The following is a 21485-nucleotide window of genomic DNA, read 5'->3' as shown; positions in this document are numbered from 1 at the left end:
AGTTATTGCACTCAAGACACTGTCAATGTTAAAAATTTTTAAAAGGTATTGATGTCTTGACTGAATCAGATCCACAATCCCTTACATTTATTTCCAAAATCCACAAAATTCTGAAAAAGTTCTTCTATGTTTGGTGCACATTCATTAGGTGACAAAACCTCACCTGAACAGATGTGATACTATTTGAGTTATTATTTTTATCTCCCCCAGTGTGAACACAGTATGTCTCACTGTAGAAATACTAATGTGTTTGATAGTGGGGTGCTGTTCTAGACCCCACTGATGGGGCTAAGTAATATACATAGATGCACCGTATTACCTTTCTAAAATTCAAATAGTTCTGAGTTCTGAAGCACATCTGGCCCCAAGGGCTGGAGATAAGGGATTGTGGACCTGGGCAAGAACAAAAAAAGATTCAACCAAGTCTCTAGGGATATCAGTTTAGTAACAACAATTTCATCACTGCCCCAGAAAAGTTTCTCCTGGAATTCCAGTTTTGCCCTACATCCTCTGGTGATTCAAGTTTTCCTTTGCTCTGACCTACTAGTGCATTATTTATGATTTGCTATGTATGTGTACGTAAGCTGGCACAAACTATTCTCTCCTTTTGCCTGTTGTCTTCCTGATAGCATATAAACATTTTTCACTTTTTCCAGAATGTGTTCTCAACTTTATCACTCACCTTCCCATTATCAGGAGAAGGTGTTACACTTCACAGGGATTGCCATCCACAAAGGATCTAGTGGCCATGGCTCTATCTCAGGGTGCCTGAGACATAATGGACAATCTTCCAAGGCAGGTAATCTTATTATTAAATGACTACACAAAGACCTATGTACAACACCCTCTCCCCACCCCATTTTCTAAATCACTTACTTCTAAACTACATTTAAAATTATTTTTGAGATGTTCCATTTAAGCAATCACATTTACTTAAGAATCTGTATACAATATTTGTTTTTTTTAGACATTAAAATGGTTCTTCTCCCCCCCCCACAAAGAAACAAGTACGTAATTTTTCGGTACATGAAATTCCTCCAATTTATTCTATACTCATTTATGAGGGTTTAAAAAAAAAAACCTTCAAATTTTGTTTTAATAAAAGGTTTATATCTTAATCCTATATAACAAAAAAGGACAACCATTTAAACTTAAGAAACTATCTTTTCAAATCTCATAAAGATAATTTCACATATATACTTCTTTAAGACTTCCTCAATTGCTACTACCATTGATTCTTTATTAAAGTAAAACCCCTTTTACTTGGAGAGTAATTATTTAAAAAGGATTACTCAACACTTTACTAATATAACATACCTGAACAATTGCCTGCCTCTGTATTCTTCTCTGTTCTATTAGGGCTTCTTCATCTTCTTCTTCTACATCAAAGTCTTCAAGGCTTTAAAAAAAAAAAAATACACATATATACACATAATTAATTCTAAACATTCCTAATTAGAAAGTCGTAACTGTTACACAGTATTAAAATAAAAACTAGAAAACATAGGTCATCCACAAGTTCCAGCGAAAGTTTTAAGCCATCTTACTCTATACTCTTTATAAACTCTCTCAGTTGCCTGGTTTAGAATCCTGCCAAGTAATTTAACCCTCTATATCTTGTTTTTCTCCTCACTTTTTTCATGGCACCAAACTAGAGAACAAAAGAAAGACCCTTAAGTTCAAAAAAGTGACCCCTGGCTCTACCATGACCTTGTATTACTAAAGTCATTTCACCTAGCCAGGCTCAGTTTTAACCCCTAACAGAACAAGAATGAGACACATAAAACTAGTACCTTCTCTGGGTCATAGAAAGCTATGGATCCTTTTCCTATAAAAAATGCAGATGTAAATATATGCATATAATCTGACAGAGAATGTGGCTCTACCTCCAGACACTGGCCCTGACTGGTCCCAATTTCCTCCTGAAGACCTCCAAATCTTTACAATTCCTCCCCACACAGCCTCTTTTATGAGCTGCTGAATGTTCACTAGAGACTAGTAAGCAAACTGTAGTCTAAAGGTATCAGAACCTATGTTCAATAGGTCTTTAACTTAACTTGCATATCACATAGCTCTGACTGGGCTTTCATGACCTTAGCACTATTGACATTTTGACAATACATTATGGGAGAATGTGCTACCCTGTGCACTGGCAGATGTTGAATAGTATCTCTGGTCTCTAGCCACAAGATGGCAACCAGAAATACCTTTAGATATTGCCAAAATGTCCTCAGAAAGGCAGATTACTCCCAGCTGAGGATCAATGCTCTAAATTATCTTATTTTTTGAGATGTTCCAACCAGACAACTAAATTCACATTAAAAAATTTTCTCGGGGCAGCTGGGTGGCTCAGTGGGTTAAGCTGCTGCCTTCGGCTCAGGTCATGATCTCAGGGTCCTGGGATCGAGTCCCGCATCGGGCTTTCTGCTCAGCAGGGAGCCTGCTTCCCTCTATCTCTCTCCCTCTGCGTGCCTCTCTGTCTACTTGTGATCTCTCTCTGTCAAATAAATAAATAAAATCTTTAAAAAAAAAAAATTTTCTCACTAGACACACTGAAATGTTTCTGTATTTTCCACACTGTGATAGGCTTTCCTAACAACAGACAGCCTCAACTGCAAAGCAGGTAACCATTTTCACAAACTGAAAAGTTTAAAAATTACTTTATCCCTCCAACCCCAACCACTGCAAAACTTGTAATCAAGATTGGTAGGGCTACCTAACAGATCTGTTGTCTCTAGTAAAAATGAAAAAGGGAAGGCTCATATTTACTCCAGGCAAAATTGAAACCTCTAAATTCAGAAAACCATGATCTCTGCCACGTTACCTATAGAATATGTACAAAAAAATAAACTTTTAGGGCACTTGGATAGCTCAGTGGGTTAAGCCTCTGCCTTCGTCTCAGGTCATGATCTCAGGGTCCTGGGACTGAGGCCTGCACCAGGCTCTCTGCTCAGCGGGAAGTCTGTTCATCCCTGCCACCCGCTCTACCCCCCTGCCTGCTTACTTGTGATCCTCTCTGTCAAATAAATAAATAAATAATTAAAAAAAAAATAAAATAAAATAGAGTCACTTATAATATCCAGGTGGAAATTAAAATATTTCCAAGTCCAATAGTACTTGTCTAAATTGGAAAAAGGGAAATTATGGGAAATTCCATTCTTACTTATCATCCGATGAAGATTCTTGTTCAACTTTCATTCCTTCAGAAAGACTTCCTTTAAATTTATCTTCCTTTACTTTGCTTCTGCTCCTACGTCTACGACCACCCCGTGATCGAGACCGTCTTCTCAAACGTGACCGGCTCCTCCGACCTCTGTCCCTATTTTGGGGGTGGGGGGGGAAGGGAGGGAATTATACATACACACATTTTAAAGATCAATTAAAGGTAGAGAATCTGTGGGTGTGTTGGGGGCAGTAGTATATAGGAACTTGTACTTTTCAAAAGCTCAAGTTTGCTGTGAACCTAAAACTGCTCTAAAAATGCAATCTTTTAAAAAGCGATTAATTTAAAATTTAAAGTTAAGTGACATTATCAGAAAGATTGGGGTAATCAGCTTAACTGAAGATAACTAAAACACAGCTATTGTTCTTACTGGACTGCAAAGGGGCACAAAAGAACTTTGGGGGCAATGGAAATGTTCTTGATTATGGTGATTATATGTTTGTCAAAACTCAGGTAACTTTACACCAAAAAGGTGATTTTATGTGAATGCTTAAATAAAACCGAATTTAAAAAGAGATCACTGGTAATAAGGTATAGAACAGATAAATGTGACAAAAATTCCAAGTCTAATTAATATGGCCTTCAGATGTTTTTGTAAGTGTATAAAGGTCTTGCCTCATGTCTAACAAAAACTTGTATCATGGCTCAAGCATTAAAGGTGAAGCTTATGTTGGAAAGATGCTATGGAACTCCAAAGAGAAAAGGTTGCTAAGTCTACAAAGAATTGGCAAACTCCCAGTTAATGTCACATCTGACTACCAAGCTATGTCACATTTCTCAAGAAACCTTACTAAAATAACATGAAAAGAACAACTGAAAAGAAAATCCTCAGGGAAAGAGAATGCGAAGATCTATGACAACAGAAATGTCAACAAAATCTTGATGTGTGAACTGGATAAAATAGTAACAAATCAAATTTAAATATTAGTCCAATAGTAACAAATCAAATTTAAATATTAGTCCAATATAGACAAGTAAGTAAGAAACCAGTAAATTCATGCCACAAAACCCAACAAAGCCTCAGGAATTGGAGACAACATATTCTGTTGGATGCAGTGTGAGGTGAAAGCTAAAAGAACTGGTTGAAAGCCTTAGGAACAGCTTGCCTCTGTACAGTCCCATTCCTTACTCAGCGGAAAATGCCAAACATTCCCCTACACCTTCTGGCATAATACTTAAAATTTATTTTATAGAGAGGTGTAGGTTGTTATAAAAACTGACCCAAGGTAGCAGGGAGGCACAGTACTGAACATTAAAGGATTAAGGGGAAGTCTACATTATGAAGAACCACAACTCTCCCAGCAGCCATGTCAATATTCTCCAGAAGATGAGAGAATTCTGGAAAACTGATAGCCCAAAAGAATAGAGCTACAGTCACTGATATGCTAAAGAGAGTTAATTACACTGAAGTGATACCCACCAATACACAAATTCTACATTCTCAGAATGGAAGAAAGCTTCCATTCAGCTTTCACAGTGGCTAAGTTTTAAATGAGAATAGGAAACAAGAAGGATCCAGCTGTTTATGTGTAAAGTGCTCAAATGAAAAAGGTAAAGGAACAAAAGAAATATGGGAAGAAACAAAGCATAGGTAAGAAAACTATTAAGAACAGAAATTCCATAAAATAAACTCATTATCACCTTTGACCCAAGAGATGTTACTTCTATAAAACATGAGTAAAAGGGCATAAAAAAAATTAAACAGCCAACAACTCTTAGAAATAAAAAATAAATATACACGAGCACAGGGGGAAAAAATCAATAGAAAGGTAAGAAGGGTGAATGGGAAAATCTCCTAGATTGAACCAAAGGACAAACAGGAAAGAGGACTGTGTGTGGGGGGGATATCAATGGAACAATAAAGAAGGTCTAGTAAAGGAGGGTGCAAATGGCCAAGAAAGCAAACCAAAACCAAAACCAAAGAAATAAAATTTCCCAGAATAGGCAGCCATAATATTCTGGCTTTAAAGGGCCTATGTAGTGCCCAACAAAATTAATGGAAAGAAAAGAGCCATGCACCAAGGCACACTATATTGGAATTCAGGAACACAGGGCATTTATTATAAAGAGAGGGAGAGAGAAAAAGCAAGTCCTTTAAGAAATGCCCAAGCATCAGAACAGGACTTCTCACTAGCAGTATTGGAAACTAGAAATCGGTGGAGTAACAATTTCAAAATTCTTAAGAAAAAATTATTTCAATTTACAATTCTACTCCTTGACAAATCAAATCAGCAATGGGGATTTTAAAAACGGGGGGCGGGGGCTTCTGAAAAACAAAGGTCCCCCAAAATATCCTTTTCATAGAAAGCTACTGGAGATGCATTAACAAAGCAAGGAAGTAAAACCTGATGATGCTGGACACAGGAAAGGGAATCACAAAATAAGACAGAAATAAGGGAATATCCGGAGGACAGAAAATGGAAAACAAATTCTACAGTAATTGTATAAACAGGCCCATTAGCCAGCTTGGAGCCAGAAGTTCAGAAGCATTAGGAGTAAGGTCTTTCCTTGTCCCCTTCCCCTGACTACTTGGCTCAACAAAGAGCAATATGCGCAAGAGCATAATAACTGTAACAGCAACATAGAAAAATGTTATACAATTAGGTAGAAGAGAAAGTGTGATGCGTGGAATTAAAAAAAGAGATGCTGGGGTGCCTGGGGGGCTCAGTCTGTTAAGTGCCCAACTCGGTATCAGCTCAGGTGTTAATCTCAGATGGGGTTTTGAGTTTAAAACCCCACACTGGGCTCCACGATGACCATGGAGTCCACTTAAAAAGAAAAAGCAAACATACATAACTGCCCAAAGTAAGAAATCAATAGATAATATGGCAGTAACTTCAAAAATTTAAATACACACAACCTCCGACAAAGCACTTCTGCTTCAAGAAACCTAGTATACAAAAATACTCGGAGTGAATGCTATGATGTATCTACCAACTGGAATAAAAGCCTTTGGTGTGCTGTCTTTTTAAACTATATTAATGTATTAGTTCAATTAAAAACATTCAAAAAATTGGCAAATGAAAGTCCACTTATGTCTGAGTTAAAATGTTTAAACACAGGAATGCCTAAGTGGCTCAGCTGGTTAAGGTTTTCAGTGGTGGACTTCTGTTCTGGCTCAGGTCCGGACCTCAGGGGTGGGAGATGGGGCCTGCGGCTGGCTCTGCGCCCAGTGGGGAGTCTGCGGGAGATTCTTTCCCTCTGCCTCCCCCTAACTTGCATGCTTTCCCTAAAACAGATATACCTTTAAAATAAATTTAATGCATATATTTTAAAATGATTCCTGCTTTACAAACCAACATTTTGATTAACCAACTCACTACGTGTGCTTCACGAAAAATGGTTTCTACTACTGTTGAGTTAAACAAGTGTTTGCCCAAGAGTCTTTCACAACTACTGAGGATAGCACCTTGAGATCATGTTCTAAGAGGACCAAATACAAGTTAATAGAAAAATGGAGAGCTGCAATTACATAAAGACTGGAAACTGGGCTACTTATTTATTACCTTATGATCCATTCTGCTTAAAACAAAACAAATCAAAACAAACCTGTAAGCATAGTTCATGTAGGATTTATCTTTCTCAAGAAGTAGGAAAAAAATGTCTCCCTTTCAAAAGATTATTTTTAATGAACCACTGATTTAAATTTGAAAAAAAGATAAAGGAAAATCAGTGTGTGTGAAATATCACAAGGTGGAAAAAAGAAAACCATCTGGTACTGCAGCTACAATTTTTCAGAGAAAAATGGTCTTTAAGAAAACCTACCACATGAGCTAATATGAACCCACCAAATGAGCTAATATGAGAAGCATACAGAGTTTAAAGAATTAAAAAGGTCAATATACGTAACATATCTCTACCTCCTCCGAGGGGACCTGCTTCTTCTCCTGGGTGACCTACTACGTCTGAGTGGTGAACGAGACCGTCTTCTAATGGGAGATCTACTTGCTCTTCTTCGGGTTGGAGACCACCTATTGATCGGGCTGGCATCTTTTGATCTTTCACGTCTACTGAGGATATCATCTCGAGGTCGTGTTCTTAAAGGGACCAAATACAGGTTAATAGAAAAATATATTAATGAATTTGTTTTGCACATAAAAGACATCTTAAGAAAGGCACACTAACCTGAAGACAGTGCAGAGATTAACATGTTTTGCAACAAAACTTGAATTCAGAAAATCACAATGACATTTTGGTGTTATGGTACGCACTACAGTAAAAGGTCTACTTCCTCTGATCTCACAATTTGAAAAATTATAAAGGTTATTCACCTTGTTAAGCCACTGATTCTAATTCCAGAAAAACAACTCAAATAAAAACTTGTCTAAATTTTGACATCTTTGTAATATAGTGTCTTATTTTTAATATATTCCATGTAACAGCATCTTACACTCACTCTTAACCTTAGAACAAAGAAAATGTAACTGAGCGTTTAGAGAAAGGGACAGTCATCTACTAAAGGAAATACATATTATATAACTTTCCTGGAAAGACATGTGATAATACTTTATAAAATGTAAATGTACATTACCTTACACTTTGCGATTTCACTTCTATGAATCTATTCTATTAAAAACTTCACATATAAACAATGGACATCTTTGCAAATAATCCTGAAAAACTGGAACCAACCATAATTTTCGTGTTTCAACAAGTAAATGATTAGAAGTGACCCCTGAATATGGGTTTGAATGGAGTTAAGTCCACTCACATGCAGACTGCTTTTACAGTACAGTACTACAAATGTATTTAATCTTCCTTAGGATTTTCTTAACTCTAACTTAATTATAACAATACAGTATGCATAATACTAGAGCATACAAAATATGTGTTCAGTTATTGGTAAAGATTCCCGTGAGCAGTAAGCTATTAGTAATGAAGTTTCCAGAGAGTCAAAAGTTATCTGCCCATTTTTGACTGTAAAGGACTGGTGCCCATAACATGTTGTTCAAAGTTCAACTTGGTATATATATACTATGAAATACGGTGTTGCTATATAAAGAGCTAAAAGAGATCTTTACTGTCACAGAAAAATTTCAGGAAAAAAAGCAGATCATACTTTAACATGTAGGACTCCATTTCTGTAAGAAAGAACATTCATATAATTGTATGTGCATAAAAAAGAACTAGAAGGACATATTCTTATCACTTGTAGTGGAGAGATGAAAAGGGAAAGACTTTACAGGCTTCTGCCTTATCTGAATTTCTCTTTAATTAGTACCTTTTCTGTAATTAAAAAAAAAAAAAACTGTTTCAAATATTCAACTATAGTCCTTAACAAACTGCTCAGAATTTCCTTTTCAAATTGAAGACAAATCAAAAGAAACAAAGATTTAGAAACACTTTAGAGGACATAATCAGCAATACTAACTGTCTCAATTTAGAAAGCTAAAGGAAGAAGGGGACCATTTAATTACAATGCCACTTAAAAGAATTAAGAGTATCTAAGATACAGCACTTTGTGCAAACAGTGTTCTTAAAATTTTTCAGAAAACGATTTAAACTTCAAGGTCAGCTTGTATTTATATTCACACACAACATGTGGCCAGGAATTTTTTATCTTTACGTAGTATAAGCAAATCTTCTTTTAAGCTAAACCTGGCTGATAATTTCACATATCCAATCATTCAATATAAAGATATTAAAAACATCAGTTTCTAAAGTAGTTTAAACTAGTCTAAATAATCCCCACCCACTCGGCTAAAATCCTTCTTGTGCCTTAAATACCTATTAGTTCTATGATGCGAGGTAAACGGAATAATCTCTCAATCTACAAATTTTCTCACTTATAAACTGAGTATGAGAGTCATTCCACTTTGTGAGGAGGGATAATCACAAGAATTTGAGGGAAAAAAACTGATGGGCTAAAAGTACTATATAAATTCCCCTCACTTCCTATAAATGGGACTACATAAATGGGTCTATGTGATTTATCGGCCAAATTACTTGGATTTAAAGGAGCGACCGCAAATCTGATACTAAATTAAGAACTTGGGGAAAAAAAAAACTGTATTTATAAATCTTTAAATCTTTTAGTCAAGCTACTCATTAAAAAAGTACAAATATTAATATGATTAGTGGACAAGATCTTCTTGAAACCGTAAAACTACCATAAGACTACCGTAAGACTACCTACAACCGTAAAACTACCGTAAGACTACCTTAAGACTACTTAAAACCATAAAACTGATTATATTACCTTATTTTTTATTGTCCACAAGTTCTAGTTTCTCCTTTTTAAAATCTGGTGCATTGGTAAAAAGTATTAACATTTTGAAAACAAGTTACCTTGGAGAAGAAAGTCGTCTCCTTTCTGGTTCTCTTCGTTTTCTTTCCAAGGATCGGCTCTTGGCTCTTCTACCAGGAGACAGAGTTCGGGAAGGTGATTTGCTTTGTTTAGACCTTCTATCATTTACAAGTGGAGATCTACTTCTCCTTGACTTATCCCGCTGTTTTGGAGACAAACTTCTTCTTTTAGGACTTCGACCAGGTCTTCTACTGGGTGACCGATTTTCTTTCCCAGAAGAAGCATCTTTAGAGGGAGATTTAATTGGCTTCTTTTCTTTATCCGTGTCAGACCGTTTTGATTTTCTCTCTTTGGACCGTGATCTTCTGTCTTTGGATTTACCTCTTAAGTCAACTGGGGATCTGGATTTTTTGACTCGATCACGACTTCTACTTTCATTTATAATTGGGGATTTTTTCCTGTCTTTTGACCGACTTTTATCTTCAATTTTAACTTTGTCATCAGCAGGAGATCTGGCCTTCCCAATTTTCTCTTGAGATCGCCTTCTAAGCGTAGGAGATTTTGATTTCCTTGCTTGATCTTGAGACTTACTTCTCTTGGATGGACTTTTGGACTTTTTCCTCTCCTTTGACTTGCTCCTAGTTGTCTTCTCTTTAACTATTTCAACACCTCCCTTACTTTTCTTTTTATCACTCCTATGTCTAGTCCGTTCTTTGGATCTGCTTTTACTTCGCTTTTTTGTACTATTTTTATTGTCCATTAGCTCAAGTTTCCCCTTTGTACTTGAAGATCTGGTACTAGACCTATTTCCATTTCTTGCTTTTTCATGTATCTCCCCCTCTTCTTCAGAGCCAGACTCATAACCTTGTAATATGAGCCCCATCCCAGATTGGACCTTTCCTTCCATTAACTCATTATCAAGTTCAGCTTTAATCAAGGCTCTCTGTTTTTCCAAGTCTTCCAGCAATGCTAAATCATCAAGTTTAGTTCTTTTTGCTGGAGACAGACCTTCTTTGTCAGAAGCATCAATAGCTTCTTTTCTTTTGTGTTTCTTATGTTTATGCTTATGTTTATGTTTTTTATCCTTGTCTTCTTCTGAGGAATGTTTATGTTTCTTATGTTTACTTCTGTGTTTATGCTTCTTTTTTTTGTGACGACTGTGCTTATTTTGAGATTGGTCTTCTGATACTTCTCCATTTTCTTCATTTACACTCTTTTCGGAATTATCAGCATCTTCTATCCTATAAATGTATCAAACACATTTCAAAATTCTATCATTTATCAAGCATTTAGTCACAACAAAATAATAATAAAATACATCCCAATGTAATACAAGAAATTAGTCACTGAAATATTTTTGGAACAGCTTCAGACATTTTACTGCAAAGATATATGGCAAAAACTGACTTAGCGATTTAACTTAATGGTTGAACTCAAATACACAGACTACATACATGAGGTATACTTAATAAAAAGAAAGTCCAAAACCAGTATAATAAAATGTTAATATTGATTTACAGTCACTCAGTAACTTGCTTTTAAACCATAATTTCCCACACAGACTTAAAATCAAATCTACGCGCCACTCCCCCATACCTTTCCCCACTTTAAATTGAGAAGTATACTTTTCTTCTTTTTAAAATCTTTACCACCAGTATTCAGCTATATCCAAAGCAGGCATTCTACCAATGTGCAGTGGTGGCTGATGTTGAACGTAACACACCTTCCAAGGGTTAAAATTTCAGAGTGATATGACCAGGAGTTATGAAGCTCAGCCTGTAGTGGCCACTGAGCAGCCATGTGGTATTAGACTGAATCACATCAAAGGATCTCCTGTAGGTCAACAATAGTTCAATATCAGCCAAAGCTTACAGTTCAACCAGTATTTATTCAATGGGCTATTTAATCTCTTTAAATTTCAAACGAGAGATTAGCTTCCCAAAGTATGCTCATATTGATTGGTGCCATGCAAAAATAATGCTAATAAAATTAATTACACCAAAGGGGTAACTTTTGTGCTTAAATGTTTAGACTATGCTGAGTTTATGATTCCAAATTATTTTGCTAAATCCTTGCAGTTCATTAACCCCAGGCTAAACACAGAATACAATAGCATTATTTAACCTTCTCCTTTAAAATCATTTCCTACTAAAACATCACATCCCAGACATTAAATCATCTGGATTCTGACAATCACACTATTTCTGGAGGAAGATATGGATTATTTTGTCTAAGTCCTTCAAGTTATGTACTCCTGTACTTCTAGTAAATTTATGATTTGTGCCAAAGTTAAGAACTAAGGTATTCAATTTTTTTTTTCATTTAAGAGAAGGAAGGGGAAAGGGGAGGGAGGAGGAAGAGAGAGATAATCTTAAGCAGGTTCCACACCCAGAACAAAGTCAGATCCCGGGCTCAATTTCATGACCCCCACCCCCTTTTTAAAAGATTTTATTAATTTATTTGACAGAGAGAAAGAAAGAGATCACAAGTAGCATAGAGGCAGGCAGAGAGAGGGGGAATAGGTTCCCTGCCGAGCAGAGAGCCTGACGCAGGGCTCAATTCCAGGACCCTGAGATCATGACCTGAGCCAAAGGCAGAGGCTTAACCCACTGAGCCACCCAGGCACCCCAATTTCATGACCCTTTGATCATGATCTGAGCCGAAATCGAGAATCAGACCCTTCACTGATTGAGCCACCAAGGCACCCTGAATTCAATTTCTTTTAATATGTTTTTAAAATTACTACACTTAATACAGGCATTTAGGGAGGTAGCAGGAAAAAGACTAGTACCAGCCATCCTCAAGGAAATTACAGTCCAGTGGCAAAGAAAGTCACATGAAACACTGGAAGAATGCAGTGATAAAAGACACAAATAAGGGCATGATGGAACACTGATCACCTAACATCACTCTGAAAAAGATCAAGGAGATCACAGAAAAACCCAAGTTATTTGTTAAGCAGAGACTCTGAAAGGTGAGAAGAAATATTTATTGAGAAGGAATATGGATCAGAAAATAAAGGCTGAGTAATAATGTCCTAAAGAATGAGTAAGAAATTAACAAGGAAAATAATACTTTAGATGGGGCGGGGGGGAAGGTGACAAAAGGTATAGTTATAAATAGCAAACTATAAGCAGATCAGTGTTGCCAAGGCATCAAACTTGTGAAGAAACTGATCTAAATGCTAAGATCTCAAATGCACCAATTCCAGGAGATAAAAAGATATTACAGGAGATTCTTCCTATAATGGCTGAGATAGAGTCAGAGGCTCACCGGGGTCAGAGGCCCAGATCTACAGGGTTAGACTGCTAGACAGTGGTCTGTAAGGACACTGCCATTATAGCAGGAGTCAGAGGGGAGTCTGGTCCCCCAGCCAGGTCTCAGTCTTCAGTAAACTTGGAAGGCTTGGAGAGGGAGGTGACATACTAGAGGTATGCTTGAAAAGTTCTTGGTTGGTAATAATGAGGTGGTGTGGAGAACATGAAGAACATACAACTACCACATAGCAAGAACCTTAATTTTTGTCAGACTGCCAATCTCCATTTTGGTACTGTGAACTGTGCGTACTGAAGGGAACTGCAGAGAAAGCTGGATCTTCTGGATGACAGGTTTTAGTATGGACTGACTTCTCTCTAATGGGGAATGAAGATGACAGAATAAATACAGTAAGGTTCTCCGGGATCGTCAAATTTTCTAAGACTTAAACCCAGTATAGTTCTATTATGGCGAACAGAGAGGGGAGATCACAGATTTAAATAAAGATACAAAGATTTATTTTTTAAGGTTTATATTTGAGAGAGAGAGTGCGCAAAGGGGGAGGGAGCAAGAGAATCCTTAAGCAGACTCCCTGCTGAGTATGGGGGACCTCCATGGGGCTCGTTCTAAGACCCTGAGATCAAAACCTGAGCTGAAACCAAGAGTCAGATGCTTAACCAACCAAGCCACCCAGGTGCCCCAATACAAAGTCATTTCAGCTTTGTTCCTTATACAGGCTGTATCCTCATATAAGTAACCACATCCCTTCACCTGAAATCTCCCATCAATCTAGAAAGTGATGGTGTATGTTTTTTTTTCCCCCCCAAAACTCACCTTGTAGGGGGAAACATGTGAGAAAAACTGAATTAGGCTAATTTAAGGTATGGATACAAGTATGGAGAACCTGCTTAAAGGCTGACAATAATTTTCATGTATATAAAATCTGTCTCAAAGTACAAAATTCTAGTCAATAAGCTAAAACTCAAACTATCTAAAGACCCTCTAACGTGTCTTCAGGAACCAGTCTCCAGAGTGAGACTATCTGGGTTCAAATCCTGATTGCAATACTTATTAGCTGTGTGGCCTCAGGCAAATTTCAGTTATCTCTGCTCTGCAGGCACCTCATCTACAAAATGGAGAAAACAGTACCTACTCAAAGCAAGCTGTCAGGATTGCATTGTTGTTAACAGATGTTATTAAGGCTCATGATAGTGCCTAGCACAAACCAAGTGCCTCAGAAGAGATTACTCTTACTGGATAAATAAATTTTCTCACTACGACATTGCAGAGCTGTCAGGGCTGACACTAAGATTATTATTTTCAGTAAAATGGTCAAAAAGCATGGACTGAGTCAAACTACCTTGTTCAAATGGTGTTTCCAACATGACACACCTAGTGTAACCTTAGGCAAATTGTTCCCCCATGCCTCAGTTTTCTTAATTGTACACTGGGGAAATAACAGTATTGATAAATCACAGGTGTGTTGTAGCAATAAGTTCATATATAAAAGGTTACCACACAAATTACAGAAGAAATACTGTCTAAGTCTCCAGGACAGAGGAGACTAAGTTTCAAGAAAGTTAAAGGGTCCTGCCTTTGGTCAAACACACATCAAGCTAGTGAGAAGGCTAGTATTACAAGTCAGTCAAGAGCTCTTCCATTTGATTGAGGATGCTTTTAAAATGTCAGATCATATCACTACTCTGTGTGACAGTTCATTATTGCTTCCTATCACATTCAGAGTAAAAACCATAACTGTTTACAAGGCCCCATACTATCTGCCCAATCTCCCCAATACACTGATCCGACTACTTTCCTCCCACACTCACTATGCTTTAGCCACATCGCTCCCCCTAAACAACAGTTAAAACCTATCTCGGGGGGGCGCCTGGGTGGCTCAGTGGGTTAAAGCCTCTGCCTTTGGCTCAGGTCATGATCCCAGGGTCCTGGGATCCAGCTCTACATCGGGCTCTCTGCTCGCTGGGGAGCCTGCTTCCTCCTCTCTCTCTGCTGCCTCTCTGCCTACTTGTGATCTATGTTAAGTAAATAAATAAAATCTTTAAAAAACAAACAAACAAACAAAAAACCTATCTCAGGGCCTTGGTATTGGTCCTTGCCATTTCTCCACCTAGAATGCTTTTCCCAGACATATACATTACTGGTTCCTTTCCCCAGCCTCAGATCTTTGCTTAAATTACTTTCTCAGTCAAGTTTTCCTCACCAATTCATTTTAATCATTACCCTCACCCTACCACAGACATATCCCCTTGCTCTTAGTTTTTTTCTCTGAATTAACTGCCACCACCTAATTCTCGTTTGCCTCTCTGTATTGTAACATATGCCCTGTGAGAGCAGAATTGTAATTTACTTATTAGTTCACTGTTCTATCCCTAAGGCCTAGTAAACTTCTGAACCTATAGTAACCAGGTACTCAGTAAGTAATTTGTTGTGTCAATGAAATGATTTATATAGATAACACATAAAAATTGTATTCACTAGACTACAACTCGGCTTACACTGCCTATACTACACTGATCTCTTAATAGGAAACATTTTGGTTTTGCTCAATTATATGTCCACTGCATACACCTATCTGGTGAATGCAGTACCTCAAAATGATTTAAATTTAATTACCTCCCTCCCCAAGAAAAATCTACTCTTTGAATCCTCTTCTAGTGCTTTCTACAATTTACAAGTGTTCGAGGACTTGCAAATCAAAATTCTTAAGAGTTTACCCAACGAGGAAGTAATTTCCTTCAAGAGAAAATCTAGCTCCTAAAGCTTCTGAGAATTTAGAAGCTATATCGTGATGTCCAGTGTCACTTCAGAGTTATTTATCTGAGTGGCCCTAGTTTCTAATGTAACTTAATGAATGTTATCTAAAGAAATGATTACAGTACTGACAAAGTTGCGAAAAGCACTTAGGGCCCATTAATTTAACCTTAATAGTTCTAGAGTTCTCCTATGCTAGGGTTCGTAGACCTTCACCCTCAAGTTGCTCTCTCAATGCAAATTCCGTAGAAAATACCAGCTGAAGTCTGATACATAAATCAGGAAATTGTGAACTCAGTGAATTGATGGCATATTACACCTAACAAGCTTGTGCTAAAGCAGCTAATTTAGGTTCAACATCAACAACTTTCTTCTAAAACTTTACAGAAAGGTACCCTGATAACAAAATGGTCTTCTTGCATAGTTCAATCTGTAATAAACACAGGTATTTAAGTTCCATATATGCGAATTTACATTTTAGCATTTACGTTCTGCAATCTAACACTTTTGCAATTTACACATTTAGCAGGTCTATATTTAAACCAATATGGTCTATAACAAGTTTGTCATAAAACAGTACTTACTGAGAACTGAGTAATATCCTTCAAATCACATTATTTGGAAACGAAGCTGATTTGAAGTGCAGACTATATGCGAATATTAAAAGACTGGTTTTATCATTTATTGTTAAATGCAACGTGTAAGTTTCATCCTTCATTCAAGGGTCTCTGAGCATCTGGTACAATGAAACAACTTTAAAATAAAGACTGATTAGGAACCACTACTGTTATTTTAATTTCCTATTTCAAATTTTTAAAAGAGAATACTCTTAGTGACATCTTATTTGGGAGGCATTCAATTTATGCTCTGGAAACAGAGAATGGCGAGCAAAGTGAATGCCATTACTTCTTTACAAAGAAAGTAATTAAGCCTGTTTCTCTGACAACTTCAACTACTTTAATACGGAATTAATGTAGATGTAAAAATAAGAACGGATTCAAAAAAACCAACTAGTCTTAAAATGAACTCCTCCACCCGTCCTTTTCCAAATCGGGTGTGGAAAATTAAGCTTCAAAGAATTAGAGCTGTCACATCAAAATAAAATGGACCTTTTCTGGGACACTGGAAGTCAATAAAAAGGATTTCAAACCTTAAAGGCTGTTTTTAAAAGGAGCCACCATGTATAGTGGATGGCTAGACAACAGAGGAGCAGGGCTCTAGAATTCGACTACCTGGATTTAAATCCTGGATCTGTCACTTAATGTGACCTTGGGCAAGTTAACTTAATTTCCCTGTGCTTTAGTTTAATCATTTGTAAAAAAGCAACTACATCCATAGGGTTGTTATAAGGATATTTTGTTCAGTGCTTTGAACAGTAAGTACTTGGTAAGTGCAAATAAGTGAATGCAGATAAAAATTTAAATGTTTAAAACCATCAAAGAGACTGAGCTAAAGAGATGGACAAACGTAAAAGCCACTAAAAGGCCTTGAAGTACTTAAAATTTTTTATTTCTTCCCAAATGTTCCACTTCGAACAGAGTTCATACAATTGTAAACTACTTGGTGTCCTCTAAAAGAACTGTTTAGACACTATATTCCAGCATTCACTATAAGGAGCACACACAGTACTTGCTTTCATACAAAATTTATTTTATTTGTTAAACATTTCCAACTAAGTGGAACACTTACAGACCAAATACTCCATTTATAACAAGAGTTCTGTGGGGGAGGTGAGGTGGAATTAAGGACCATTTATTTCAGGGGCACTCATACTGCAGAGGTATAAATAAATGCTAATTATTAAGTCTAGAGTTTGAATATGCATATAAAATATGACTCAAGCACTCCTCAAAATTAATCTGAACAGTCCCTGAAATCAAATAAATGGACATAATACTATAGAACTTTGAAGAGGTTGCTAGAAAGAAACAGCTGCTTAACATCTGTACTGTATTGGCATAAATACTGGAACATGCCACACTGTGGACTCAATGAGAAACAAAAAGGTGAAGTTTCATTAAAACTTTAAAATCCATCTGCTCTCTTCTAAGTCAATTTGTGAAGATAATAGAGCAATCTTCAAAAGCCCTTAATGAAAAACAGTGTAATTCTCTGAGTAAAGCAAATGATTGAGGAGTCTAGAACAGAATTATAGCAATGAAATGCTGGGGCGCCTGGTAGTAAAAATTTCTCCTCCCAGTCCCTAACTGCTGGGAGTCTATATCTACCTCTTTCCTAAAATGGATTAAAAAAAAATCGGATAATGCTAATGCATAAAACGACCGCGCTATGAATTGTTTTAAAGTCCACTCTGTTTTCGGTTCTTGTTTGAGTTTTCCCAACATGAGCAGAACAAAATACTACTTTTAAGCAACGATTAGACTTTGTAGCATATACAAATTGTGTTTTCACTTGGCCACGTCGATTCTTACGTTAGCTTAATTACAGACATAAACTGGGTTTGGAAGCAGCTACTTCTTCCTCTTGTACTCCCAAAGAAGCCCTACAAACTCAGGCCAAAAATGTCAGGCCTCAAAACCAAGAACTTGATCTTACTTTGTCTCAAGTTTGGAAGTTGGCAAATAAGCTGCCAATAAGCAAAGGAGGAAAAAAAAATTAACGAATGATGCTGGAGTAAAAGCACAGGGGAAGTATCCCGCTAGCGACAAACTATTACATAGCTCTAGGAGGGTCAAAGAGGGTGGCCCTAGCATCCCTTTTTCCTGTTTTCAAGTCCTTTAGGACACCAGCAGCGGGACGAACGCAGGACGTCTTAAGACTTGCAAAGTCTTGTGGCTTGCCCCTCTCCCTCCACTGCTCCTCGGGTGCCCAACTCCGATGCCACTGAGTCTGCAGCCAGGGAGCTCCGCTCGGTCCCAGAGGAAGGAATACTAAGGCGCGACCGCACAGTCGCGGCAGGCGCCTCGCGCACGGGACCTGTAGAGGCCGCTCGCGCGTACGCCTCCCAGGGCAACGACGCGCGGCAGGCCGCGGCCGCCTCCGACCCAACAGCCGCGGCCTCCGGGAGAGCGAAGCTGGAAGGCCGTCCGCCCGCCCGCCCCCCACGCCTCCCGCCCAACAACCTATCACGCGGGGAAAGGCAAAGTTTGGCTCCCGCCGTTAGGCCTTAACTTTCCCGCCCGCCCGTGCAGGTCTCCGCGGTTTCCCACTCGGCAGTCTCCCGGGCGCCGGCCTTCCGCACCGCTCGCGGAGACTACTTACTCTGGCTGTTCCCGCAGCGACAGAGTCTCCGCGGCGGCCATCTTGAACTTCCTGACTCCTCGGCGGCGGTGGCGGCGGCTTCCCGGACGGTAGAAGCTAGTGGAAGTGGAGGAAGAGGGAGCACAGCCCTCGCGCATGTGCTAACCGCGTAGGGAACCTCGGAGCTCTGATTCCGCTCTAAGAATCCGGATATAGAAGTGCATCCGGGGACATGGCGCACGAGCGCCATGACGCGACTTCCGGGATGGGGGTTGGGTGTGAGGAGGTATAGGCGGCACCTGCTAAGGGTTTAGGGGTGAGTGCTTTAGGCTTACCCGCTTGTCAGTCTTGGCACCGGACATTTGGTTCTGATAACTTGCTATATAAAGGAGAGAGGGAGTCGGATATCGTTATTTCGTGTGCGGTTTCGAGAGCAAGTTTCACTGAGGGGCCCACGAGTTGAGTTAATTCTTAAACGAGCGAGGGCAAACAAAGTGATTTTGCTGCTGGGTTGCATGGGAACATAGTAAATGTCTTATTACTGGCTAGATAATCCAATCTGAAATGGCATTAAGAGAAAGTTTGTAGAAAGACATTTTGAGAATTCTGGGAGGTGAGGACTGTATCTAGAACGTAAATGTCTTTTTAATATGGAATTATTATTAATACATTTACCTGAATCTTTTGCATTTCCTTTCAGCTTTTGCTTAATTTGGGGGTAGCAATTCGAGAGTCGTTGGGTTTGCTGGTTCAGTAGTATTTTTGATCCAAATCAATGTCATTTTTTTTTTCTATAATGAGTTCTACAGTAATCGATTAAATGAAACATTTTATGAGAAAATATTTACTAGCTCTTGGGAGAGCTTTTAACACCACGTTCATTACTATATTCGTTCTCTTTCAAAAATATCTTTCTTTATACTCTGGAACCCAAAATCAGGGTGACGATCGCTTTTGAAACCAAACTGAGTTTTGTTTCACCATAGAAATTTGACCTTTTTGTTATATATCTTGGTTTTCAGAAGGGAAGATTTACAAATGTTTGTACAAAAGGAGTCCCTCATTGGCTTACACCTAAACATGTTCAAAATGTTAGACGTTTTACCTTCGTGGACTCTCTAAATATGGGACATTAATCCTTGGATAAGTACTAATTTTTGTGGATTCCTTCTCCTTCCTGACTCCACTGTAGCATTTCTTTATATGGTCCTTAATTATATTGCTTTCTTTGGGAAGGATTTTTCTTTCTCCTTAACGATGAGACTCAGGTATAACTTGGAAGACATTCTTCATAGGAAAAAGTTTTCAGAAATAGGTTGAAGATGGTTTATATATTCAACCATATGTCTATTTATGTACTAATAGTGTGTGGGTTGGGATTTCAGAGTTCTAATTGTTTTCTGCCTCTAAATTCTTATCCCTATATTTCTTTTCAAAAGTAGCATGAATTCAGTCTTATATTTATGGTTTACTATATTCTCTGCCCCAGCCCCCCATGAAGGCAAGGCCATGTGACATTGTATCCAGATTGGCTCAGATTTTATTAAAATAACAAAAAGTTATTTAAAAATAAATTTTAAAATTAAAATATATGAACATAGTGTATGTATGTACAAAACCATTTCAGATTTATTCTTGGAAGTAAGTGCAAATCTGTAAGAGATCTCATCTTGGATATAAAGTAGAATATACCTTAAGGCAAAAGAAGCCTAGCGCACTGGTACCAGGAGGTAAGGTAACTTATGGTGACTTAGTTACCAAGTGTGAAGCTAGGATATGAAGTGAAATCTAATTCCAGTCGTTCCCATCTCTTACCCTGCTGCTTCCCACAGAAATGTCATTTTTTTAGCATCTACTTGTTGAGCACCCCCCGCCCCTTGCAACACACACAGCTCTTTAATACTCAAAAAAATATATATATTTTTTTGAGTTAAAAGTAATGGAAAGAGCACTGGATGGGCATCCGGATATCTTGTTTTCCTTGGGTTCCAAGGCTGTAGCGTCTTCCTTATTGCTGAGTAGCTTATTACTGAAAGCTCATAGGCAAATCTCAATTTCCTCAACCACAGTATTATCTGCCTTGTCACCTCTGCTGTATGATTCTTAAAAAAAAACTTTTTATTAATTATTTTTATTAACATTATAATGTATTACTTGCCCCAGGGGTACGGGTCTGTGAATCGTCAGGTTTACACATTGCACTCACCATCTAAAAAATTTCTTAATGTAAGTGTAACTGACATGCAATGTTTTATTAGTTTCAAATGTGTAACAGAGTGATTCGACAATGTTCACCATGCTGTACGAGTGTGGGTAAGGGAGAACAAGTGGGGAGAATAGACGCTAAGCTGTTCAGGTTTGAAGCCACGTTATGACTGGTTCAAACTCAGATTCGGACAAACCCTTCCAATTTTTAAAAAAGAGCATAGTAAAAGCAAAAACAAAACACTTCAGAAAATGATGCTGGCAAATTTCCTTTAGAATTTTCTCGCCAATTCGCTTTCCCTTACACGGTTACTACCAGTTAGTAGTTACTACCAGTTAGTAGGTTACTACCAGTTAGTAGGTTACTACGGCACTAAGAGGGATTTGTCAAGCGTGCACCCGAAACTGTGTTGTAGTTTTGGAAGAATGGGGTTTAGGCAAGGCGGAGTTAAAATTAAGGCAAACAGCACTTACTACTTTAATAATTCAGCAAACGTTTATTAAGAGACAATGTTAAGTCCAAGTTTTCACTCTTCTGCTTTTCCTCCCAGAGTTCGGGAACCGCCGCACCGGAAACGTGCA

At 38.0% G+C, this 21485-nt stretch overlaps 1 protein-coding gene across 11 annotated transcripts in view; it reads right to left on the bottom strand.

The window, feature by feature from the left end:
- PRPF4B (pre-mRNA processing factor 4B) overlaps window positions 1-18908 on the bottom strand; it is a 38576-nt gene extending 19668 nt beyond the window's left edge. For all 11 annotated transcript variants that reach the window (XR_006385620.1, XR_006385621.1, XR_006385624.1 and 8 more), the window contains exons 1-5: window positions 18720-18908; window positions 9512-10711; window positions 7084-7260; window positions 3164-3319; window positions 1318-1399 (exon numbers count right to left, since the gene is read on the bottom strand). Coding sequence is in view for 1 of the 11 variants with exons in the window: in XM_044258156.1 (XP_044114091.1) it covers window positions 1318-1399; window positions 3164-3319; window positions 7084-7260; window positions 9512-10711; window positions 18720-18856 (1752 nt within the window). In the remaining 10 variants the exon portion in view is untranslated. The remainder of the gene's footprint in view (window positions 1-1317; window positions 1400-3163; window positions 3320-7083; window positions 7261-9511; window positions 10712-18719) is intronic.
- Between the last annotated feature and the right edge of the window lie 2577 nt (window positions 18909-21485).

The sequence above is a fragment of the Neovison vison genome, chromosome 1, assembly GCF_020171115.1.
Source record: "Neovison vison isolate M4711 chromosome 1, ASM_NN_V1, whole genome shotgun sequence".
Classification (NCBI taxonomy): Eukaryota; Metazoa; Chordata; class Mammalia; order Carnivora; family Mustelidae; genus Neogale; species Neogale vison.
The sequence above is the reverse complement of the archived record's forward strand: the minus strand, read 5'-3'. Positions and strand labels throughout refer to the sequence as shown.